The 25,680-nt window shown below is 44.2% G+C and overlaps 1 protein-coding gene across 13 annotated transcripts in view; it reads right to left on the reverse strand.

Moving 5' to 3' along the window:
- LOC134994743 (zinc finger protein 436-like) overlaps nt 1-25,680 on the reverse strand; it is a 497,924-nt gene that overhangs the window by 54,288 nt on the left and 417,956 nt on the right. The window contains exon 12 of one of the 13 annotated variants that reach the window (XM_063951013.1): nt 22,058-24,233. The exons of 10 other annotated variants lie outside the window; for them this stretch is intronic. In XM_063951013.1, the coding sequence (XP_063807083.1) occupies nt 23,506-24,233 (728 nt within the window). In that variant the 3' untranslated portion in view covers nt 22,058-23,505. Of the gene's footprint in view, nt 1-22,057; nt 24,234-25,680 lie in introns of those variants that run through there. 2 more of the 13 variants (XM_063951016.1, XM_063951014.1) reach the window with 2 other exon arrangements.

The raw sequence follows: 25,680 nt of genomic DNA on the forward strand, positions 1-25,680 counted from the left end.
TACTCTTGATGCCAGAGTGCAAATATCTCTCTGTGCATCTCGCATATATAGAAATGCATCCTTTAAATGCTCTATAGTCAATAAAATACTGTCCCTGTCAAGGGTATCAATATTTTTAGTCAGGGAATCCGACCAAGCCACCCCAGCTCTGCACATCCAGGCTGAGGCGATCGCTGGTCGCAGTATAACACCAGTATGTGTGTATATACTTTTTATGATATTTTCCAGCCTCCTGTCAGCTGGTCCTTGAGGACGGCCCTATCTATAGACGGTACCGCCACTTGTTTTGATAAGCGTGTGAGCGCCTTATCCACCCTAAGGGGTGTTTCCCAACGCGCCCTAACTTCTGGCGGGAAAGGGTATACCGCCCATAATTTTCTATCGGGGGGAACCCACGCATCATCACACACTTTATTTAATTTATCTGATTCAGGAAAAACTATGGTAGTTTTTTCACATCCCACATAATACCCTCTTTTGTGGTACTTGTAGTATCAGAAATATGTAACACCTCCTTCATTGCCTTTAACGTGTGGCCCTAATAAGGAATACGTTTGTTTATTCACCGTCGACACTGGATTCAGTGTCCCTGTCTGTGTCGACCGACTAAAGTAAACGGGCGTTTTAAAAACCCCTGACGGTGTTTTTGAGACGTCTGGACCGGTACTAATTGTTTGTCGGCCGTCTCATGTCGTCAACCGACCTTGCAGCGTGTTGACATTATCACGTAATTTCCTAAATAAGCCATCCATTCCGGTGTCGACTCCCTAGAGAGTGACATCACCATTACAGGCAATTGCTCCGCCTCCTCACCAACATCGTCCTCCTACATGTCGACACACACGTACCGACACACAGCACACACACAGGGAATGCTCTGATAGAGGACAGGACCCACTAGCCCTTTGGAGAGACAGAGGGAGAGTTTGCCAGCACACACCAAAAACGCTATAATTATATAGGGACAACCTTATATAAGTGTTTTCCCTTATAGCATTTTTTATATATTTCTAACGCCAAATTAGTGCCCCCCCTCTCTGTTTTAACCCTGTTTCTGTAGTGCAGTGCAGGGGAGAGCCTGGGAGCCTTCCCTCCAGCCTTTCTGTGAGGGAAAATGGCGCTGTGTGCTGAGGAGATAGGCCCCGCCCCTTTTTCGGCGGCCTCGTCTCCCGCTCTTAACGGATTCTGGCAGGGGTTAAATATCTCCATATAGCCTCCGGAGGCTATATGTGAGGTATTTTTAGCCAAAATAGGTATTCATTTGCCTCCCAGGGCGCCCCCCTCCCAGCGCCCTGCACCCTCAGTGACTGCCGTGTGAAGTGTGCTGAGAGGAAAATGGCGCACAGCTGCAGTGCTGTGCGCTACCTTTAGAAGACTGAGGAGTCTTCTGCCGCCGATTCTGGACCTCTTCTTACTTCAGCATCTGCAAGGGGGCCGGCGGCAAGGCTCCGGTGACCATCCAGGCTGTACCTGTGATCGTCCCTCTGGAGCTGATGTCCAGTAGCCAAGAAGCCAATCCATCCTGCACGCAGGTGAGTTCACTTCTTCTCCCCTAAGTCCCTCGTTGCAGTGATCCTGTTGCCAGCAGGACTCACTGTAAAGTAAAAAACCTAAGCTAAACTTTTCTAAGCAGCTCTTTAGGAGAGCCACCTAGATTGCACCCTTCTCGGCCGGGCACAAAAATCTAACTGGCTTGGAGGAGGGTCATAGGGGGAGGAGCCAGTGCACACCACCTGATCGGAAAGCTTTACTTTTGTGCCCTGTCTCCTGCGGAGCCGCTATTCCCCATGGTCCTTTCAGGAACCCCAGCATCCACTAGGACGATAGAGAAATATATATATATATATATATATATATACACACACACACACACACACACACACAGTGGGGCAAAAACGTATTTGGACAGCCACGATTGTGCAAGTTGACCCACTTAAAAAGATGAGAGGTCTGTAATTTCCATCATAGGTACACTTCAACTGTGAGAGACAGAATCTGAAAAAAAAAAAAAAAAACCAGGAAATCACATTGTATGATTTTTACACAATTTATTTGTATATTCTTGTGGAAAATAAATTGAACTCAATACTTTGTTATATAACCTCGGTTGGCAATTACAGAGGTCAAACGTTTCCTGTAGTTCTTGACCAGGTTTGCACACACTGTAGCAGTTATTTTGGCCCACTCTTCCATGCAGATCTTCTCTAGATCTGTCATGTTTTGGGGCTGTTGCAGGGCAACACGGACTTTCAACTCCCTCCACAGATTTTCTATTGGGTTGAGGTCTGGAGACAGGCTAAGCGACTCCAGGACCTTGAAGTGCTTCTTACGGAGCCACTCCTTAGTTGCCCGGGCGGTGTGTTTGGGGTCATTGTCATGCTGGAAGACCCAGCCATGTTCCATCTTCAATGCTCTTACTGAGGCAAGGAGATTTTTGCCCAAAATCTCACGATACATGGCCCCTTTCATCCTCTCCTTAATACGGATCAGTCGTCCTGTCCCCTTTGCAGAAAAGCAGCCCCAAAGCATGATGTTTCCACCCCCATGCTTCACAGTGGGAATGGTGTTCTTCTCCCTCCAAACACGGCGAGTGGCGTTTATATCAAAAAGTTCGATTTTGCACATTACATTCTCCCAATCCTCCTCTGGATCATCCAGATGGTCACTGGCAAACTTTAGACGGGCCTGGACATGTGCTGGCTTAAGCAGGGGAGCCTTTCGGGCGCTGCAGGATTTCAATCCATGACGACGTAGTGTGTTACTAATGGTAACCTTTGTGTGACTGTGGTTCCAGCTCTCTTGAGGTCATTGACCAGGTCCCCCCGTGTAGTTCTGGGCTGATTCCTCACCGTTTTCAAGATCATTGATACCCCACGAGGTGAGATCTTGCATGGAGCCCCAGGTCGAGGGAGATTGTCAGTGATCTTGTATTTCTTCCATTTTCTAATAATTGCGCCAAAAAGTTGATCTCTTCTCACCAGGCTGCTTGCCTATTGTCAAGTAGCTCATCCCAGCCTTGTGCAGCTCTATAATTTTGTCCCTGGTGTCCTTAGACAGCTCTCTGGTCTTGGCCATGGTGGAGAGGTAGCAGTCTGACTGTTGGAGGGTGTGGACAGGTGTCTTTTATACAGATAACCAGTACAAACAGGTGCCATTAATACAGGTAACGAGTGGAGGATAGAAGAGCTTCTTAAAGAAGAAATAATAGGTCTGTGAGAGCCAGAAATCTTGCTGCTTGGTAGGTGTCCAAATATTTATTTTCCACAAGAATATACAAGTAAATTGTTTAAAAATCATACAATGTGATTTCCTGTTTTTTTTCTTCAGATTCTGTCTTTCGCAGTTGAAGTGTACCTATGATGGAAATTACAGACCTCTCTCATTTTTCTAAGTAGGTCAACTTGCACAATCGGTGGCTGTCCAAATACTTTTTTGCCCCACTGTATATGATATTATTGAATGCATGCAGTAGTATATACAGTTGTTACTTGAAAGGTAACCCTGCCATTCCCACATAACCTTGGAGTTTGTGTAAAACAGTCTAGCTTACTGTGTATTGAAACATAAATGGACTGTTGTACTGATATTACCGTCCACTCACATCAGCACAATGGAAGCAGCCATCTTGCTTTTTACACTCCTAGAACATTGCTGAATCTGTCTCCTCCCCTCAATGGCAATAAGGGTAAAACACCAAGCAGAATGGGAAGGGACAGAGTTATACAAGTACAGAGTAATTCTGGGACAGAACAGATGTTAGACAGATGTCCACATTTACTTGACATTTTCATATGACACCCCAACCTGTCCAGGGAATATATTTGAAAGTTCCCCACCTATTACTGTAACTACTGGCTGACTGGGGGGGGGGGGGGCAGCTCTTCCTGCCCCATCTACCGGACTAGCAGCCCCAGCACTGGCAGATATAATAGTGTGTGGGCTGTGAGACAGAGCGGAGGCAGCGGTAGGACGAAGCGCTGGATTATGGTCGGCTGTGTGCTTACAGACATGGGGGAATGTGAGTGACTGCTATCCAGAGATTCCCAACTCAGGGATAGACCCCTGACAACAGCAGAGACTAATCCAACATGATGCCGGGTCAGACAGGAGGCATTATATATGCAGAAGGCAACCAGTAGGCTGAGTGGAAGTTATTACTATAACAATATGTATTGTAGGAGGGAGGTCAGTCATCAGCAGCGCACATCACAGATACAGTACAAAAACATCCCTGACTTTCCTGTGCACCTCTATCTTCCATCTTGGTGGCTATGAGGTGCCCCCTCATGGCATATGCTGAATACCCTGGCTGCTGGGTACTATACCATTGCTGGCTGTATTACAGGTCCCACACAGCGATGCTGAGAAATAACCTGACCCTATATATGTGGCAACTACTATTTATTGTAAGATTGATGTGTTTTTACTTGGTTTCTAAACACCCAAAAGCTGATAATAGTATTAAAGGCAGTAAGATATTAATTACGGAGGAGGGATGGGATCTGGGCGCCACTATCACTGGGGACATAAAGCAGAAAATGTAGTAAGACAATGGGGAAGGCCGGATGCTAGGGGGCACAGAGCGAGGTATTAGTAGCAGGAAGACAGATGGTGATGCCTCTCTATAGGTCACTGGTGAGACCACACGTGGAATACTGCGCTCAGGTCTGGGAGCCACATCTCCAAAAGGATATAAATGAGAGACTGCACAAAGGGTAATTATAGCAGTGCATGGTGTAAGTCGCACACATTACCAGGAAGGACTAGCGCATCTAACCATGTATCCACTGGGGAGCAGGGAGAGGGTGATATGGGTGGAGCGCTCACAAAGATAACCAGCTCATGGAAGTGTCCTACAGAGTAAGAGAAGAACAAAAAGAAATGGACGTACCCCAAAAATGGAGGGCAGAGGGACTAAGAGCAATCGACTTTGCTGAAAGGGCAAAGAAGTAATAAAGATTATTTTCTTTGCATTGAAATACTCCATAGCAGCCATTTACTAATGTGCTATCTTAATCAGCTGAGTAGAGCCACACCTGGACTCTTCCTTCTCTTCTCTGTCTGAGAAACTTCCCAATCTGTCCTACAAGACAGACAGTACGGGTGGGACAATGCGGCTTCTGTGGAGTACTTCAAGTAAAAGATTGTAACAATAAAAATGTGACAATTTCCTGTTTAAAATCAATGGCAGCCATCCACGGAGTGGAGCCACCCAAGAAATACACAAAACTGGGGGACGGATAATTATAATCAATAGTATAAGTGCATGACATTGCAGGAAAAGGACTTTTCACTGGATAAGGTTTTGAAGGATGAGTGTCCACAGAATATCTCACATCCAGAAGATAATGGCTGGCAGAGGACTGGACAGATGACCACCCTGCTTCCAAGGATACAGATGTGTCCTCATACATCGGGAGATGCCTGGCGTGAGTGAGCTGACAAGTTCCTTGCAACTCTGCTAGCATTGGGCGTCCTTTTTGCCGAAAATGCGTTTTAGATGCAACGCCATGCGACTAGAACGCACGGGGAGACTGTGCTGGTTCAATCGAGAAGTGACACTTGTATATCTGTGCGTGAGTTAGGACGCATTTTTGCCAAAGAGAGAAGCAAAAAAGTTGCCAGACGCTAGCAGAGTCTCAAGTGTCCTCATACTCTATGGCTTCCGTCTGTGAGATTATATGTCAGGATATCCATTGAACATGACTCCGTTGTGTGTAGAAATGGCGTAGATTGTTATTCAAAAGTGAGATAGGGTTTCCAGTGAGGTATTTTTCAGCAATATAATGAATGTTTGAGAAATTCACCTACGCCTAAAGCAAGAATGAAAACATAGATACTGCTATCAGCTATTAGGAATCTCTGCGCCGCCTCTCCCTATACTGTGAATGGGTACCGGGTTGCATTGACCCGGCAACGCCATTCACACTGCGCCTGGCCCGCTACTCAACCCGGGAATAACCGCCCACATTTTTACAACCACTCCCAGCTAACACCGTGTTACAACCCCCAAACAGTCACTTCCTGTCACTTTGTGACTGAGTCCTCATTGCGAATGCAATCGCAAAAATACATTTGAGCATGCGCAGTGTGAACGCAGCGTGTGTGCGCAGTCTGCCGATAATTGCTCAATTGTGAAAACATCGGCATAGTGTTTAAATCTGAATTACGTCCAATACTGTGTAGTGAAACATAACAGAACTTGTAATCGATCAGGATAAAAGAGAAAGTGAGGGGAAAAAGAATTTAAGAGGCAATGTAAGTAAAACTAATTACAGCCACACTAATACTAAAATGACATCTTTTAAACTGATAACTGTATCCAATTAACCGCAGGGTTTACCAAGCGGGTAATTGCAGGCACATACCCCGCGGTGCGGAGAAAGGCTATTCAATAAAATAGCCTTTTTCTCGAGCCAAAAAAATCGGAATTCATATGTGGAAACACGGTGATTCCAAGTAAACTGCGGAATCAGTGTGTTTTTTCCCCCGCATGCGACACGATTTGGGGGATTTTACTGACTTTTCCTTGCAGGTTCAGGGGTCTTGCATGCGTGGTAAACCCTGCTACTCAAAGTAGTCCAACACCGTAATCGAATTCCACCTTAAGTTCTCCGGAGGCTTTGGCACAGGCAATCCTTTAGTAAGAGGCACAGCCCTTATGGCAGAAGGTAAATTAGGGTATGTTACAGTGTGCTTTGACTTAGAACTGATGCTTAAAATGACAAAAGAAACAATCTATACCTGTGGTTCTCAAACTGTGTGCCATGGCACCCTAGGGTGCCTCAGGTCACTTGCAGGGGTGCCCTGGTTTGGTGGTCCAGGACCAATTAAAATTATTTATGGTCAATGTAATAGGCAAAACCAGTGCTGGTGGCTGTCAATCAAACAATATGTGGACAAACAGAACATATCTTATCCCTCACCACACAATAGGATGACATATAAACACAATTTACTTAATTTAATATTTCTTTCTAAATTTCTCAATAAGAAACTTTTGGCCTAGGGGTGCCGTGAAACAAAAAATCTGAGACTCTAGGGCGCCGTGATTCAAAAAAGTTCGAGGACCACTGTTCTATACAGCGATCTTTTGGTTCCCACCCAGTTATTAGAATGATAAAAGTAACAATCTATACAATGATCTTTGGTTCCCGCCAAGTTATTGGATCCCTTTGACCAACCTTTGAGGAGTCTGATACAAATGATACAACAAGAATGACTAGAATGACTGGCCCAAATTTTCTTGGTCTCCAACTTTGCATCAATAGTAAAGCTCATAACACTTCTTATACCGATTTCACATCGCAAACCCTGCTTTTAAAATGTTTCTTAAAACGGGTTTTAAAACAGGTCTGAGCAGTTAAACCCCCTTCACATCGCATGTTGTAACTGGTATATTACCATTTCATTACCTTTCACACTGAACCCGTTTCACCCATAGAAAACAGTGGTTGTCATTTTAAATGGACCTTTCTGGCCCACAATTTGGCTAGTCGTACGATGGAACCCAGCAGCTTCAAGCATCTTTACCATGTTTTTGTAGATTACTGCATCCTTCACTGTCCCAGTGATTTGTCTACATATTTCTTCATCCCCTCTGATCCTAAGCAGCTCCCTAACCTCCTCAACACTCCAATTTGCCATTTTAAACTGTATTCTGTATAATAAAACACTCCCTTCACTCTCATGTGTTTCCTCCAGTTTATTTCCTGCTTCTGCCTGGTGACATCACGCATGGAGACAGCCTATCACCTTCTGTGGCTTGGAAATACCGTTTCTGAGCCTTTCACATTGCACAATGAAACGGGTCTGAACCGCGTAGGACCCTGCTTTTTACCCGTTTTAAAATACCGGTATTCTTTAACCGGTAAATTCAATGTGGCGCTTTCAGACCGCAGCTAGACCCGTTTTGGAAGGCTTAAAGACCGGCAATTTACCGGGTTATAGCTGCGGTGTGAAAGGGGTATTAGAGTGGAGTAAAACGTTTCTGAATGTAAATGTTACCTCACCACAAGTGTACTGTAACAAAGCCTAGATGACCAACACAATTTCTAGGAATTGTGCCACTTGGTATTCTAACAAATGTGAACTATATATTGAACTATATAAATACCACCTTATGACAGAAAAACACACAGCATTAAGGCGCCCATTTATCAAGCCTTGAAGACCAGCCAATCATCTCCAAACGGTCATATTACAGGCTGCGTTTGATAAATGAGAGTTAGGAGCTGATTGGTTGGTACTTTATTTCCATGCTATTTGTCACTCTCCAAGGCTTGATAAATCTGGGCATTAAATGTTTACAGAATGAACTCTGACAACTGGCTAGGAATAGTGACTTAAATTAGCAAGACAGGTTTACTTATGTCCAGAGGACCGCATTCAGCTTCAATTGCTATTGAGACAGAACTTGCGATTTTCTCAGTCCTGCTTTTGCTAATAAAAACACATGTATAGAGCCGGCTAGAAAGGTAAAAGACGCCCACCGATGCATTCGCAAATTTGCGTATGCAGCCGTATAATTGCGATTCATACGCAGAAATCGAGTACCATCTACAATTCCGGTTGACCTATGCATGCGCAGGATATATATAATGCATGTGCGTGTATTCGCAGCAGCTCCATGTTTTTATTTGCAGAAATAACACCTGATGTCAGATGCACACCCCAAGAAGGGCCATGGCACACCACCGTTTTTCCAACCACTCCCCACAAACGCCATGTAACCTCCCACAAACCATCACTTCCTGGCAATCACACTTTTGCTGACTCTGCGATCACATTTTAAACTTGTTTCGGTCTTCCCGCACGTGTGTTGCGCTCGTCCGATTTGCGAATTTGCAATTTTGCTACTGAAGCTGAATAAGGCCCAAAATACATCATCTAGCAGAATGGGACTGAACTGTTTATTATTCTGTCCCCTTCCTAACTTATACTAATCTTCCCAGAACAGTATTATCAAAGTAAACAATGGAATTTTACTGGAGAAAAAAAACACACCCCTAAACACAGTATAAATGGGTTACATATTATAACGCATAGAGGGTGTAACTTTAAATCTATGGTTCTTAAACTCGGTCCCCAGAACCCCAGACAGTGCATGTTTTCCAGGTCTCCTCACAGGAAAACAAATTAAATAATTAGTTCTACCTGTGGATCTTTTAAAATGCGTCACTGAGTAATGAGTGCGCCTGTGCCCATTCTGGGTGACCTGGAAAACATGAACTGTTTGGGGGTCTTGAGGATCGAATTTGAAAGCCACTGGTGTACAAAATACACATATACCACCTGAGGTGCCCCGTGGCAAAATATTTGTCTACTAGTGTATTTAATTAGGCAATTAGAAGTTTTAATCATCTTAATTTGTCTAATATTTACATGTCATTTTTGGGGTAATATTCTGCAAACTGCACAACAGTGGGGTGCTAGATGTGGGACAAGTATATTGGGAGTTTTGTATGGATGGGACAGGTGTGTGGGAGTTACAGGTGTTTAACAAATTTTTTAAAGTGACTTAATGACTCAAAAAAATCACCGTACAGGCATTTTTACGCACCCCTAAATATAACTAGAGCACAATCAGCCATTTGAAAACTTTCAAAAGCCCCAAATATTTGCTTTTGCCCAGTAAGACATCTATAACGTTATCTAAAATTTATTGGCAGTTTATTAGGGTTTCTGGCTGATTTGCCCATTTTTCAACACAAATATTAACAGCAAAAATTAGCACGCAAGTTTTTCTTTGAAATGGATGGCATGTGAATCAGGAGATTTTTCCGCTGGAAAAATCTGGGGCTACATGAATATGCCCCTTAGAGAGTCATTCCCTGAGTTGGGAGGGAGCGTAGCCTTTGGCGCTGGTCACAGATCCAGTTGCTCGTGCGTATGGTTACGGCAGCACTTGCTCTCTATACACAACTCCTTTTCAACCATGACGGTGAACTGAAGTCCTTATGTTCTCCAGGTCATGATTACCGTACTACAATGATTATTCAAACAATAATGTTACACCTATGTAGCATTGCCCTTAACAATTCCTACAGGTTTATAGGTTCATGGGATGAACTTCGGAAATCTCGCTAAGATTAATTACTTTTTACTCTAAGAACAATTTACATCCAATGCTTAAACCAAAGTTACAAAAAAGTTAGAAAAAGGACATATATACTGTATGTTATACATGTGCAAATAGTTTTTCTTATAAAAATAAAACAAAAGGTACAGAATGGCTGACTTACACAATAGGGTTACGACCCTTCTGTGAAAGGAGTCACATGAGAAACATCTGATACACCTCAGTCTGATAGACTCTCCTTTAAGTAAGGAACCCTATGTGATTCTTATCCCCCCTTCAGGATGGTTTCTAGCCAATGTCGTTTCCAGGGCCAGGCGAGCCATGCAAACGCACGGGCGCCATGGCAACTGCATGTTAAAGTATTACGCCCAAAATGGCCACCGCCTCATAAAAGACAGTTTATAAGCATACTAGAGGAAGAGGCGGCAGCCATTTTAAAAAAGGTCATTTTATAATACTTTGAACTGGGGGCAGGAATGAACAGCAGTCCCCACCGGGACTGCAGAGACCAGCGGCGGCGATCCCCTGACAATGAGAAAAACCCCTTGACAATGAGCAGGTACTGTGGCATACTGTATTACAGTAGGAGCATAATATGGTATTAGGGGCATTACAGTGAGGGTATAATATGTGAGTTACAGAGGCATAACTGAGTGCGTGATATGGTGACAGGTGCATTACTGTGTGCAGCATAATATGATGTCAGGGGCATTACCGTGGTAGCTTAACATGGTGCAAGGGGCATTACTGTGTGGGGCGTAATATGGTGTAAGGGACACTATGTCGGTGAAAAGTAGCCTTTTTCTGCAAGGCCACACCCACTGCAGCAAACCCACGCCCATTACAGTGAGGCCATGCCCCCTTTTGGGGAGCACACAAATGTTACTTTTTAATATGTATATGGGGAGGCGCAGTTTTTTTAGTGTTGGCACTGGGAGACAAACGGTCTAGAAACGGCCCTGCTCCTAGCCCTCACCCTTCTAGGTACACAAATTTCCCTATCCCTATCAAACTGACTCATTACAAGCCGCCTCTGCTGTGTGCGCCACGCTGCAGAAGCCGGTCCGGAGGCAGGGGAGGAGAGCAGCAGCGCCGGAGGCAGCGGAGAAGGAGGGAGGGGGACTGGAGCCGCAGCAGCACTATGTAATTGGTAGTGGCGCCGCTGCAGCAGTCCCCTCTCCTTCCGTATTGGCTGCCCGGTGCTGCTGTGGGGCTCCGCAGGAGACTGGGCACTCTAAGAAAGATTTAGTACTACTGGTGTGCGCTGGCTCCTCCCAATATGCCCCTCCTCCAGACCTCAGTTAAGGAAACTGTGCCCGGAAGAGCTGACATTACAAGGAAAGGATTTTGGAATCCAGGGTAAGACTCATACCAGCCACACCAATCACACCGTACAACTTGTGGTAACTTACCCAGTCAACAGTATGAACAACAATAGAGCATCAACAATGGATGCCAACATAACGTAACCCTTTATTAAGCAATAACTATATACACGTATTGCAGAAAGTCCGCACTTGGGACTGGCGCCCAGCATCCACTACGGACTACGAGAAATAGAATTACCGGTGAGTAAATTCTTATTTTCTCTGACGTCCTAAGTGGATGCTGGGGACTCCGTAAGGACCATGGGGATTATTCCAAAGCTCCCAAACGGGCGGGAGAGTGCAGATGACTCTGCAGCACCGAATGGGCAAACACAAGGTCCTCCTCAGCCAGGGTATCAAACTTGTAGAACTTAGCAAATGTGTTTGAACCCGACCAAGTAGCAGCTCGGCAAAGCTGTAATGCCGAGACCCCTCGGGCAGCCGCCCAAGAAGAGCCCACCTTTCCTTGTGGAATGGGCTTTCACTGATTTTGGATGCGGGAAGCCAGCCGCAGAAGGAGCCTGCTGAATCGTGCTACAGATCCAGCGAGCAATAGTTTGCTTTGAAGCAGGAGCACCCAGCTTGTTGGATGCATACAGGATAAACAGCGAGTCAGTCTTCCTGACTCCAGCCGTCCTGGCTACATAAATCTTCAAAGCCCTGACTACATCAAGCAACTTGGAATCCTCCAAGTCACGAGTAGCCGCAGGCACCACAATAGGTTGGTTCAAATGAAAAGATGACACCACTTTCGGCAGAAATTGCGGACGAATCCGTAATTCTGCCCTGTCCATATGGAAAACCAGATAGGGGCTTTTACATGACAAAGCCGCCAATTCTGACACACGCCTAGCCGAAGCTAAGGCCAATAACATGACCACCTTCCACGTGAGATACTTTAGCTCCACGGTCTTAAGTGGCTCAAACCAGTGGGATTTCAGGAAACCCAACACCACGTTGAGATCCCTAGGTGCCACTGGTGGCACAAAAGGGGGCTGAATATGCAGCACTCCCTTAACAAACGTCTGAACTTCAGGAAGAGAAGCCAGTTCCTTTTGAAAGAAAATAGATAGGGCCGAAATCTGGACCTTTATGGACCCCAACTTCAGGCCCATAGTCACTCCAGACTGTAGGAAGTGCAGGAACCGGCCCAGCTGGAATTCCTCTGTAGGGGCCTTCCTGGCCTCACACCAGGCAACATATTTTCGCCATATACGGTGATAGTGTTTTGCTGTCACGTCCTTCCTAGCCTTTATCAGCGTAGGAATAACATCATCCGGAATGCCTTTTTCCGCTAGGATCCTGCGTTCAACCGCCATGCCGTCAAACGCAGCCGCGGTAAGTCTTGGAACAGACAGGGCCCCTGTTGCAACAGGTCCTGTCTGAGAGGCAGAGGCCATGGGTCCTCTGTGAGCATTTCTTGCAGTTCCGGGTACCAAGTCCTTCTTGGCCACTCTGGAACAATGAGTATTGTTCTCACTCCTCTTTTCTTACGATTCTCAGCACCTTGGGTATGAGAGGAAGAGGAGGAAACACATAGACCGACTGGAACACCCACGGTGTTACCAGGGCGTCCACAGCTATCGCCTGAGGGTCTCTTGACCTGGCGCAATACCTTTGTAGCTTTTTGTTGAGACGGGACGCCATCATGTCCACCTGTGGCAGTTCCCATCGATTTGTAATCTGAGTGAAGACTTCTTGATGAAGTCCCCACTCTCCCGGGTGGAGGTCGTGCCTGCTGAGGAAGTCTGCTTCCCAGTTGTCCACTCCCGGAATGAACACTGCTGACAGTGCTTGCACGTGATTCTCCGCCCAACGAAGAATCCTGGTGGCTTCTGCCATCGCCACTCTGCTTCTTGTGCCGCCCTGGCGGTTTACATGAGCCACTGCGGTGATGTTGTCTGACTGAATCAGCACCGGTTGGTTGCGAAGCAGAGGCTCCGCTTGACTCAAGGCGTTGTATATGGCCCTTAGTTCCAGGATATTTATGTGCAGACAAGCCTCCTGACTTGTCCACAACCCTTGGAAGTTTCTTCCCTGAGTGACTGCCCCCCATCCTCGGAGGCTCGCATCCGTGGTCACCAGGACCCAGTCCTGTATGCCGAACCTGCGGCCCTCGAGAAGGTGAGCACTCTGCAGCCACCACAGAAGAGACACCCTGGCCCTCGGGGACAGGGTGATCAGCCGATGCATCTGAAGATGCGATCCGGACCACTTGTCCAACAGATCCCACTGAAAGATCCTCGCATGGAACCTGCCGAAGGGAATGGCTTCGTATGATGCCACCATCTTTCCCAGGACTCGCGTGCAGCGATGCACCGACACCTGTTTCGGTTTTAAGAGGTCTCTGACTAGAGTCATGTCCAGAATCATGCCCAGAAAAGGCAGACGCGTAGTAGGAATCAGCTGCGACTTTGGATTATTCAGAATCCAGCCGTGCTGTTGCAACACTTCCTGAGAGTGTGCTACGCTGATTAGCAACTGCTCTCTGGACCTCGCCTTTATGAGGAGATCGTCCAAGTATGGGATAATTGTGACTCCTTGCTTTCGAAGGAGCACCATCATTTCTGCTATTACCTTGGTAAATATTCTCGGTGCCGTGGAGAGCCCAAACGGCAACGTCTGGAATTGGTAATGACAGTCCTGTACCACAAATCTGAGGTACTCCTGATGAGGCGGATAAATGAGGACATGCAAGTAAGCATCCTTGATGTCCAGAGACACCATAAAATCCCCCTCTTCCAGGCTTGCAATGACCGCTCTGAGCGATTCCATTTTGAACTTGAATCTTTTCAGATAAATGTTCAGGGATTTTAAAATCAATATGGGTCTGACCGAACCGTCCGGTTTCGGTACCACAAACATTGTGGAATAGTATCCTCTTCCTTGTTGAAGGAGGGGAAACTTCACCACCACCTGCTGGAGATGTAACTTGTGAATTGCCGCTAACACTACTTCCCTTTCTATGGGGGAAGCTGGCAGGGCCGATTTGAGGTAACGGCGAGGGGGCATCACTTCGAATTCCAGCCTGTATCCCTGAGACACAATCTGTATAGCCCAGGGATACACCTGTGAGCGAACCCACTGGTGGCCGAAATTTCGGAGACGCGCCCCCACCGCTCCAGGCTCCTGTGGAGCCCCAGCGTCATACGGTGGATTTAGTGGAAGCCGGGGAGGACTTCTGTTCCTGGGAACTAGCTGTATGGTGCAGCTTCTTTCCTCTACCCCTGCCTCTGGCAAGAAAGGACGCACCTCTGACCTTCTTGCTTCTCTGTGATCGAAAGGACTGCATTTGGTAATACGGTGCTTTCTTAGGCTGTGAGGGAATATATGGCTAAAAGTTTGACTTCCCAGCCGTAGCTGTGGAAACTAGGTCCGAGAGACCGTCCCCAAACAATTCCTCACCCTTGTAAGGTAACACCTCCATGTGCTTTTTGGAGTCGGCATCACCTGTCCATTGCCGAGTCCACTGGACCCTTCTGGCAGAAATTGACATTGCATTTATTCTAGAGCCCAGTAGGCAAATGTCCTTCTGGGCATCCCTCATATATAGGACAGCGTCTTTTATATGCCCCAGGGTCAGTAAAATGGTATCCTTGTCTAAGGTATCCATTTCCTCAGACAGATTATCTGTCCATGCTGCTACAGCACTACACATCCAGGCCGACGCAATTGCCGGCCTCAGTATAGTACCTGAGTGTGCATAAACAGACTTCAGGAAACTTTCCTGCTTCCTATCTGCAGGATCCTTTAGGGCGGCCGTATCCTGTGACGGCAGGGCCACCTTTTTAGATAAGCGTGTCAGAGCTTTATCTACCCTAGGGGAGGATTCCCAGCGCATCCTGTCCATTGGCGGGAAAGGGTACGCCATAAGTAACCTTTTGGAAATCAGCACTTTCTTATCGGGGGAATCCCAAGCTTTTTCACATAATTCATTTAATTCATGTGAAGGGGGAAAAGTCACCTCTTGCTTTTTCTCCCCATACATATACACCCTTTTATCAGGGACAGGGTTTACCTCTGATATGTGCAATACATCCTTCATTGCTATAATCATGTAGCGGATGGCTTTAGCCATTTTGGGCTGCAATTTTGCATCATCGTCATCGACACTGGAGTCAGAATCCGTGTCGATATCTGTGTCAACCATTTTGGATAGTGGGCGCTTCTGAGACCCTGACGGCCTCTGCACTGTAGGATCAGGCATGGGCTGAGACCCTGACTGTCCCAAGGCATCAGCTTTATCCAACCTTTTATGTAAGGAGTTTACATTATCATTTAACACCTTCCACATATTCATCCAATCAGGTGTCGGCGCCGTCGGCGGAGACACGTCATTCATCTGTACTTGCTTTTCCTCCACATAACCCTCTTCGTCAAGCATGTCGACACACGCGTACCGACACCACACACACAGGGGATGCTCTATATGAGGACAGGACCCCCACAAGGCCTTTTGGAGAGACAGAGAGAGAGTATGCCAGCACACACCCCAGCGCTATATGACCCAGGAACCACACAGTAACTTAATGTTTACCCAGTAACTGCTGTATATATATTAAATGCGCTAAATTTATGTGCCCCCCCTCTCTTTTTACCCTTTCTACCGTGAGTCTGCAGGGGAGAGCCTGGGGAGCTTCCTCTCAGCGGAGCTGTGGAGAGAAAATGGCGCTGGTGAGTGCTGAGGAAGAAGGCCCCGCCCCTTCAGCGGCGGGCTTCTGTCCCGCAATTTTGTGTAAAATTAATGGCGCGGGCTCATGCATATAACAGTGTCCGACTGTATATATGCTGCTTTTGCCAGGAGGTATCTAATTGCTGCCCAGGGCGCCCCCCCCCCTGCGCCCTGCACCCTACAGTGACCGGAGTGTGTGGGTTAGTGTGGGCGCAATGGCGCACAGCTGCAGTGCTGTGCGCTACCTCATATGAAGACAGGAGTCTTCTGCCGCCGATTTCGACGTCTTCATTCTTCATCCCGCCGGCTTCTGACTTCTGGCTCTGCGAGGGGGACGGCGGCGCGGCTCCGGGAACGGACGACAAGGTCAGGTCCTGTGTTCGATCCCTCTGGAGCTAATGGTGTCCAGTAGCCTAAGAAGCGCAACCTAGCCGCAGTTAGTAGGTTTGCTTCTCTCCCCTCAGTCCCACGTAGCAGAGAGTCTGTTGCCAGCAGAAGCTCTCTGAAAATAAAAAACCTAACTAAAATACTTTCTTATTAGCAAGCTCAGGAGAGCTCACTAAAAGCACCCAGCTCTGTCCGGGCACAGATTCTAACTGAGGTCTGGAGGAGGGGCATAGAGGGAGGAGCCAGTGCACACCAGTAGTACTAAATCTTTCTTAGAGTGCCCAGTCTCCTGCGGAGCCCGTCTATTCCCCATGGCCTTACGGAGTCCCCAGCATCCACTAGGACGTTAGAGAAAACAGATTTTCTACTGATGAATGGAAAGCAAGAAGTTGATGATAAGGACCAGGAAGGTGGTCCAGAAGAGCAAGATACAGACAGATCATCATGGATGCATGACCAGAGGGATGGTCCAGAAGAGGAAGAGAATAATGCTAGCAATCAATATACAGGAGTAAGTGACCACTGAACATGGAGTTGTGGATTCAGGATCCTTACCATCCCAGTACAAGAGTGTGGGCCAGATTTGGAAAAGCAGAGGCAAGTGGCGAAGACATACAACATGTTTCCCTGATCAGACACCAGTTCAGAGCTTTGCAAGGGCCACAGAAAAGGTTGCAGTAATGAAGATCCAGGCACATGCAAGAAATGACACTCCTGAAACAAGAGGCAACAATCTGGCAAGATGCTGAAGCCAAGAGGGCAGCAAGATGCCCCCAGCAGGAAATGCAAGCTCATCCAGTAACCATTCCAGTGCCAGGCTAGATACGCTGATTGAACTTCAGAACCAAGCAGGAGAGAGGGAGAAAGTAGCCTGTGGATAAAGAAAGCAAGCAACCAACCAACCAACCAACCAACCAACCAACCAACCAACCAACCAACCAACCAACCAGTAAAGGTAGCCATCTACACCACACAGACAGAAGTAACAGAAAGAAGCAAGGCCTCAAATGCCTGATCTACAGGATTTGAAGAAATTTTAGGAACAAGCAGGTCCTGAAGAAAAAGCAGCATGGCAAAGAAGAAGAGCCAGACAAGAAGACGACACTGGCTTATGAAAATTAGAAGAGAAGTTATACTTACCCAGAAGCTTATATCCACATGTGTGTTAAGTCAGCCATGGACTCACACACCTGGGAGAGGATCAAATGGAAAATGTAGTTAATGGAAGAGGGATAGCTCCAGGATGTTATCCAGCCGCAACCAAGTTTGTACAAGCTTACTGGATATGTGGAAATGTCCAATCCAGGACAGAAGGTCAAGTCAACCCTTGGAGCAATCCCCCCAAAAAAGTTATTTTCCATTTCAAAGACTGCAAATTGACTATATCTAACTGCCAAAGATGTACTGGTAGCCACAGACATTTTCAGTTATTTTCCAATGGCAAAAGCCACAGCAAAATCAATAGCTAGAAAATTAGTTTCAGAAGTTATGTGCAGATATGGAGTACCAGAAGTTATAGTAGCAGATAGCGGTATTTATTTCATTAAAGAAATAATGTAGTACATAAGGTATGATTTGGGAATACAACTGCATTCCATGTATCCCCCGCAGGTTAGTGGGTGTGTCACAGTAACCAGAAAGGGATGCTAAGGTGTTTATTTTTAGTACTGGTTAATAGTAGAACCATATTTAGTAAAACCATAGGTTATTCACCTTATGAAATATTGTTTGATAGCATACTTAAGATAAGATGTTATTATCCATGAGTTACATCATAAATATGGTAATTTGACTGCATATGTTAAAAAAAAAAGTCTTACTGAAGAAACTGACACTTCTGTATTTTCTAGTTTGCCTTTCTCTCAGATTCAGGAGCAAATCTGAATCCCCACAAGCTTTAACCAGGAGATTGGGTGTATCTGGAAAGACACGTGAAATAGTCATTTGAGCCCAGATTTGATGGTCCATATCGAGTGTTGCTGACCACGCCCATTTCTGTGTCAATTAAGGAAAGCGACTTGGGTTCCACTGCAAATTTGCTCAAGTTAAGTTTGAACAATGGAATACACAAACATACAAAGGCTAATTGGGCCTAAACTAGACAGACCACTATGGGTCATTATATTGGGAACTTTAGTACTTATTGTTGTCATAATATACTCTATATCTCTCACAGGAGAGGGCAGGGACAAGCATGTCCGCCAATCCAAAGTTACGTACCAGTGTTTAGTATATAAGTATATACTTTTTATATATGTAGTATATGTAGTATGTGCTTCTTATAAATATAGTATATAAGAAGTGTGATATCACACTAGAGCTTGTGTTAGTCAAGTTAAAGTAAAGATCATGAAATCTCTAGAAGTTCAAAGATACCAGTTAATTAAGAAATGCTGGGCTCACATGGGCTCACATCTGGAAAAGGAGGGGAATGGACATCTGTCACTACATATAAGCATATAAGGGTTTTAATTTGTTTAAAGCAAATACATACTACTAAAATAAAGTGTAATATTTTTTAGAATATGTATGAAGAGAACTCCAAGAATGTATTGTATTATTTATTACTAATGAAACAAATAGTGCGCAAGAAGTGGTTTAGAGAAATGTCCTGCTCAAACCCAGCTAATTGGTTTAGTGGTATCAAAGAGTAGATTGTTTGAATAGTGATGTTTTTTTTTTATTAAAAATTGTTGGCTTAGCAATTTGCATATATCTGTATTTTAAGATGCTATTTTGTTTCCTTTCCTTTCAGCTTGAAAGAAATCTGTAAACTCAAAGATGTGAATCCTCCGAGTTTAACAAAACTACAGAAGAGCTTGGCAAGAAGGAGCCGTGAGCAGTCTACCTTAATGGATATGATGTGAACGGTTCTTTACCTTCCGTGGGATAGAGTGGCAAGCACCGTCCTATGGGAACATAACCTTTAGCACCATTATAGCTAGACTGTTTGCTTAGTCTTTTTAGGCAGAGTTTGTGTGATGCCTTGTAGCTCAACTGTAATGTCATATTGTTATCAGCTGTAATGTCATTTTATTATGAAAGGAGGGACTGAGGAAGATAGATGTATTTAGCTTAAGTAGTGTCAGCCATTTTGTTAAGTAGCAGCCATGATGCAGTGAAGTAGAAGTATGCTTTGCTGAGATAATCATAATAATGCTGACATTTCATAGTTAGTACATTCTGTGTGAAGCAAGGTCGTAGCTATAAGTCATGAAAACATGTTATTAGACAGTCTCTGTGTGTTTAGACTTCTCTGAAGGACACGTAGGGGGATGTCAGCCTGAGAGGAGTTATGAGAAGAGATGCATTATTGTTTTGAAATATGACGTGTATCAAGTATTCATGCAAGTACCTCTTTCTATATAATGCCCTGCTGAATAAAGTAGAGCTAGTCTCATTTTGCTGGACATAACTGAAGTGTGGTGTCTGTTTCATGGGATTCCCAATCGATTGGTAAACAAGGGTAACGAACAGACAATTGAAGGAGATTGATAGAAGGAGGCTCATCTCCAACAGTACTTTGCCTCGAAAAAATAATGATGGTATGTCTTCAGTTATATTGGAATCGCTTGATACAGAATCCCTTCTTATTCTAGAAGAATTATAGAGAGAACCATATCAATTTATCAGAAGGAAAAAATATTCGATATAAGAAACAATATAGATTATTCAAGAAAAATGTTTTGTTTTTTTCTTAAGGAAATAATCTGATTTTTATCCCAGTAGTCACAAATCTGGCACTATTCTGTATTTTTATTTAAAAAAAAATAAAAAAAAATATTGAGGATTTTAAGGTTATTTGCGATAAAACAAAAACCATACAGGTCTTATTTCTCTAGAAATTAGATAAAGGCACTTAAGGAATTGAAAAAAAAAAAAATACTCCATAGTGATTAGGAGTGCAGACAAGGGAGGGGGGAGTAGTTCTGATGACTAGAGTCTTATTTGAAGAAGGCTTATAGCCAATTAAATGATGATATTTTCTATAAGAGAATACAGGGAGATCCTATGGGAGAATTCCAAAATCAGTACAAAAAGATGTTGGACGAGGCCCTTGATGGAGGAGCTATTTCTAAAGATGAGTATTCCTTTTTAATTTATTATTTTTATGGGCAAGATGGGGGGGAAAGAAAAGATAGGGGGGAGGTAAACCAACCGGTCGTCCTACATCCAGAGGGAAATAGAAACCATAAAAGGGTTATAAATACATATGGGCAAGGAGATCAATGACAATCATGTAAATGCAGGGGTGATATTGAAGTAAGAAGTCCAGGCTTCCCAGACTTTTATACATTTTTGGGCGGAAACTTAGTGTACTTCCATAATGGAATTAATTTTGGGCAGTCCCACCAGATCTGGAGAAAAGTGCCACCCTAATGTTTACATTGCCTACATAATGCGGAGACTCCTGGATGCATTTTATTAATTCTAGTTGGAACGTAATACCATCTATAGAATAATTTATACGCATTTTCTTTTAATCAAACTCAAATAGAGCTAGAAGCAATGTTAGCATAGATATCTGATCAGTCATCTGTATCTAGAGTTTCACCCAAATCCGACTCCAATGCCTTTTATTATAAGCCCTAGTTTCCTTTTTAGTTATTAAATATCCAGTCACATATTTTTTTTATCACATTCCTAAAATTCACAAGTCACTCACACCACCTCCCGGGCATCCTATTATTTCTGGTATAGGGTCCCTCACATCTAATTTATCACAATTTATTGATCACTTTCTTCAGAAATGTTACTCAGTGATCTCATATACGTGACACTACACACCTGTTGTATCTTATCAGCGGTTTGGAATGGAACTCCAACTACGCTTCTGTGCCATTAGAAGTACAAGCATTATATACCCACATCCCTCACAGTAAGGGAGTTCAAACAGTGGCTAAATATTCAAATAATGATCCTCAGGTCTCTGGGGAACTTTACATATTTCTATTAGATGCAATTCAATTTATTTTAACTCACAATTATTTTATTTTTGAGGGCAATTATTTTTTACAGATGATGGGAATGGCCATGGGCACTGGGTTCATGCCTAGTTTTGCCAATTTGTATATGGGCAACTTATGTGGGTGGGCCATATAGCGCATACCTATGGCCATTATACAGATGATTTGTTTATTATTTGGGATGGGGATGAGCACACAGCACTTAAATTTGTTTCTATTTTTAAACCAAAATAAGTACAATCTTAAATTCACACATTCTTTCACTCAGTTTTTGGTTCATTTCTTAGATTTAACCCTCTCCTTTGAGGGTAACTCAATTTAGAAAGAAGGTACAGTAGATACTAATGATTTTCTTTATTCTAGTGGTCATTATAAACGTGATTTAGGAATGTTCCATATAGTCAGTTTGGTAGACTCCGATGCAATTGCACCACTGTGGAGCTGTTTTATCCTTAGGCAGAGATGTTTAATGACTTTGCAGCAAGAAGTTACCCAATTCCCTTAAAATCAGCCTACGATAAAGTGCTAAAAACAGATCCAAACTTTTGAAATAGAAGAAAATAATGACTGGGAATCAAACAGATACATTTTGTTTCAAAATTTAATAATGAATATAATAAAATCAAGGATTTTAGATTTTACAACAGGATCAGATCTTGCAAACAATAAAACCCCAATTAAAAGTGGTCTTTAAGAAGAATAGGAATTTAAAGAACATTTTAGCCCCAAGTGTATTCTAAGCAAACAATAATAGGGAACAGTGTCCGCAAATAAATGGTTACAGAAACTTATGAAAGGGAGTTTTAAATGTTGTAAAGGTAGAAGTCTTACCTGTGATAACATATAATAGAGCTATGGGGGTTAAATCTTCCATTACCAAAGTAAAATTTTCAATACGAGAATGTGTTAATTGTGATACTGTATACCTGTATATTTGTACTGCAGTGCCCTTGTGGTCTGCAGTATGTGGATCGAACTACTCGCTACTTAGCATTGTGTGAGCACAATGCAGAAATTGATGATTGGTGCTTGCTGATCAATGTGTACTGCACAAATCAGTGTGTAATACAATGAGATTTGCAATGTAGAACATACAGTATAGCCAACATAAAATTGATAACAGAAAAGTATTCTATTAATTTTTTTAAATCCTACCCTTTGCGAGAATTGAACCCTAGCTCATGGGCATAGCAACCATCTGCAGCACCACTATGCTAAAAGAGCCGTAGAGACAGGTGACTGACATCTGCAGTGACATAGTGTTTTCGCTCATTGTAAGCGCAACTGATTGGTATATCTTTGTGCATTTCTGAGTCTGACCCTCATAATTTGAAAAGCCACACTTGTATTGTATATCTGTGTAAAAAGTAGCGAGCACAGCTTTTTTCACAACTGATTGGCATATCTACGTGCATGTCCGAGTCTGTATATGAAACATGACAGAACTTGTTTTAGGAAAATTAGAAATAAAAGCTTTCGATGCTACTTTTTGTCCTCAATGAAAAATACAGGCAGCTACTTATCCTACTTATCAATCATGCAATACCATTAAGGAGGAGTCTGATGGGCTCCAAATGTATTATGCAGTAGGACAACAACCCCATACCTACAGGCAATCTCATTAAAAACTATCTTCAGAGTGAAAAAGAACAAGGCGTCCTGGAAGTGATGATTTGACACCTAAACAGCCCTGATCTCAACATCGAGTCAGTCTGAGATTACATGAAGAAACAGTAAGATTTGAAAATGCTTACATCTACAGAAGATCTGTGGTTAGTTCTTCAAGATTTTTGGAACAACCTCCCTGTCGAGTTCTTTTGAAAATTGTTTGCAAGTGTACCTAGAAGAACTGATGCCGATTTCTGTTCATTCACTTTGTATTTTTTTATTTGAAAACATAAACTTATAAAATATACCCTTCTATTTTTTAATGCATTCTTACTTTGCAGCATTTTTTCCACACCTGCCTAAACTTTTGCACAGTACTCTATAAACAAGCCTAGTTATATATTAGATGGGAAGTTTATTCACCTATACTGTTGTGAACTCAAACGCCTTTCCTAGATGCTTCCGAGTGCGTTGATGCCTAACAAGATCAGATTTCTGGACAAAGCACTTCCCACATTCCGTGCAATGAAACGGCCTTTCCCCGGTGTGAATGCGTTGATGCATGACAAGGTGGCATTTCTGTACAAAGCACTTTCCGCATTCCGTGCACTGAAACGGCCTCTCCCCGGTGTGAGTACGTTGATGCATGACAAGATCGGATCTCTGGACAAAGCACTTTCTGCATTCCGTGCACTGAAACTGCCTTTCCCCGGTGTGAGTGCACTGATGCATCATAAGAGCAGATTTGGCCTTAAAACATCTCCCGCACCCAGGACACTTAAATTGCCTCTCCCCGCTGTGAGTGCGCTGATGCATGACTAGGCCAGATTTAGCTTTAAAACATTTCCTGCACTCTGGACATTTAAATGGCCTCTCCCCAGTGTGAGTCCTCTTATGCGACAGGAGAAGTGACCGATGGTGAGAGAATTTCCCACTGTAACAATGAGACAGTTTTTCATCGGTGTGACATCGCTGGTGGGCGGTAAGAGCCAGATTGGAGCTGAAACGCACTCCGCAAACTGAGCATCTATACAGATTACTGGCGCTATGTGTTTGCTGATGGGTGACGAGGGCTGAATGATTAGGGAAACATTGCTGACACTCCGAGCACTGATGCGTCTTCTCAGGATAGTGTGAGGAGGCGTGCGGACCTGTTGGGGACAAAAGTACTAAGATAAACCCTCTATACATCAGCGGATGAGTCACGTCATCATGAGCAATAATCTCTCCATAGTTATACAGATGGGGTGGTCTTCAGGTTGCCGGCTGTCGGGATCCCGGCGCACAGTATACCGGCGCCGGAATCCCGACACCCGGCATACCACCACTTTATCTCCCTCTTGGGGGTCCACGACCCCCCTGGAGGGAGAATAGATACATGCGCCACCGTGCCCGCAGTGTGTTGAGCGCAGTGAGCGTGCAAGGGGCTCAACTGCGTTCGCTCAGCTGTCGGTATGCCGGCGGTCGGGATTCCGGCACCGGTATGCTGGTCGCCAGGGGCCCGGCCGCCAGCATACCCTACTATACCCATACAGATGTATGCTATAGATATCAGATATTAGTGAATGTACTCAGTACAATATACAATTTTAAGTTAATCCTGCCATTTCCGCTTAGCTTTAAAGTTCGTCTAGAATGGTCTAATTTACTGTGTATTTAAAACTTAAATGGACTGATGTACGGACATTACTACTCCTCTCTCTTGAGCACAATGGAAGCAGTAATTTTTCTTTTTCACTACTAGAATGTTACTGAATCTGTCTCTTCCCCTCACTGGCAATAAGGGGAAAACACCAAGCAGAATGGGACAGGACAGAGTTATACAAGTATAGAGTAATTCTGGGACATAACAGATGTTAGATATCCACACTTACTTGACATGTTTATATGGCAACCCAACCTGTTCAGGGAAAATTTTTGAACGTACCCCCACATATTCCTGTAACTACTGGATTACTGGGGGGCAGCTCTTCCTGCCCCATCTACCGGACTAGCAGTCCCAGCACTGGCAGATATAATAGTGTGTGGGCTGTGAGTCAGAGGGGAGGCAGCGTCAGGACACAGCGCTGGATTATGGTCGGCTGTGTGCTTATACACACATGGGGAATTATGAGAGGCTGCTATCCAGAGATCCCCAACTCAGGGATAGACCCCTGATAACAACAGACTATTATTTCAATATGACGCCAGGTCAGACAGCAGCAGGAGGCACTACATATGGAGAAGACAACCAGTAGGCTGAGGGGTAGCTATTACTATAACAATACATATTGTAGGAGGGGAGGTCAATAATTGGAAGCTGTGCACATCACCGATACAGAACCCCAAAATTGCTGACTTTCCTGTGTGGGTGAGAGGTAAAGTCTTCGATCTTGGTGGTTGCGAGGTTCCAAAAAGACAACTGACACCCTGTAGCATTGGCTCACGAACATATACTCTGGTCTAAGGGTACTATATCATTGATGCCTACATTACATGTGTAACACAGCAATGCTGAGAAATAGTCTGTCCCTATATACTACCATTTGCGTATGAGAATAAAGTTATGGGTAAATGTAGTAACTATATTTTCATGTAAGATTGATGTGTTTTTACTTG

The sequence above is a fragment of the Pseudophryne corroboree genome, chromosome 2 (assembly GCF_028390025.1).
Source record: "Pseudophryne corroboree isolate aPseCor3 chromosome 2, aPseCor3.hap2, whole genome shotgun sequence".
Classification (NCBI taxonomy): Eukaryota; Metazoa; Chordata; class Amphibia; order Anura; family Myobatrachidae; genus Pseudophryne; species Pseudophryne corroboree.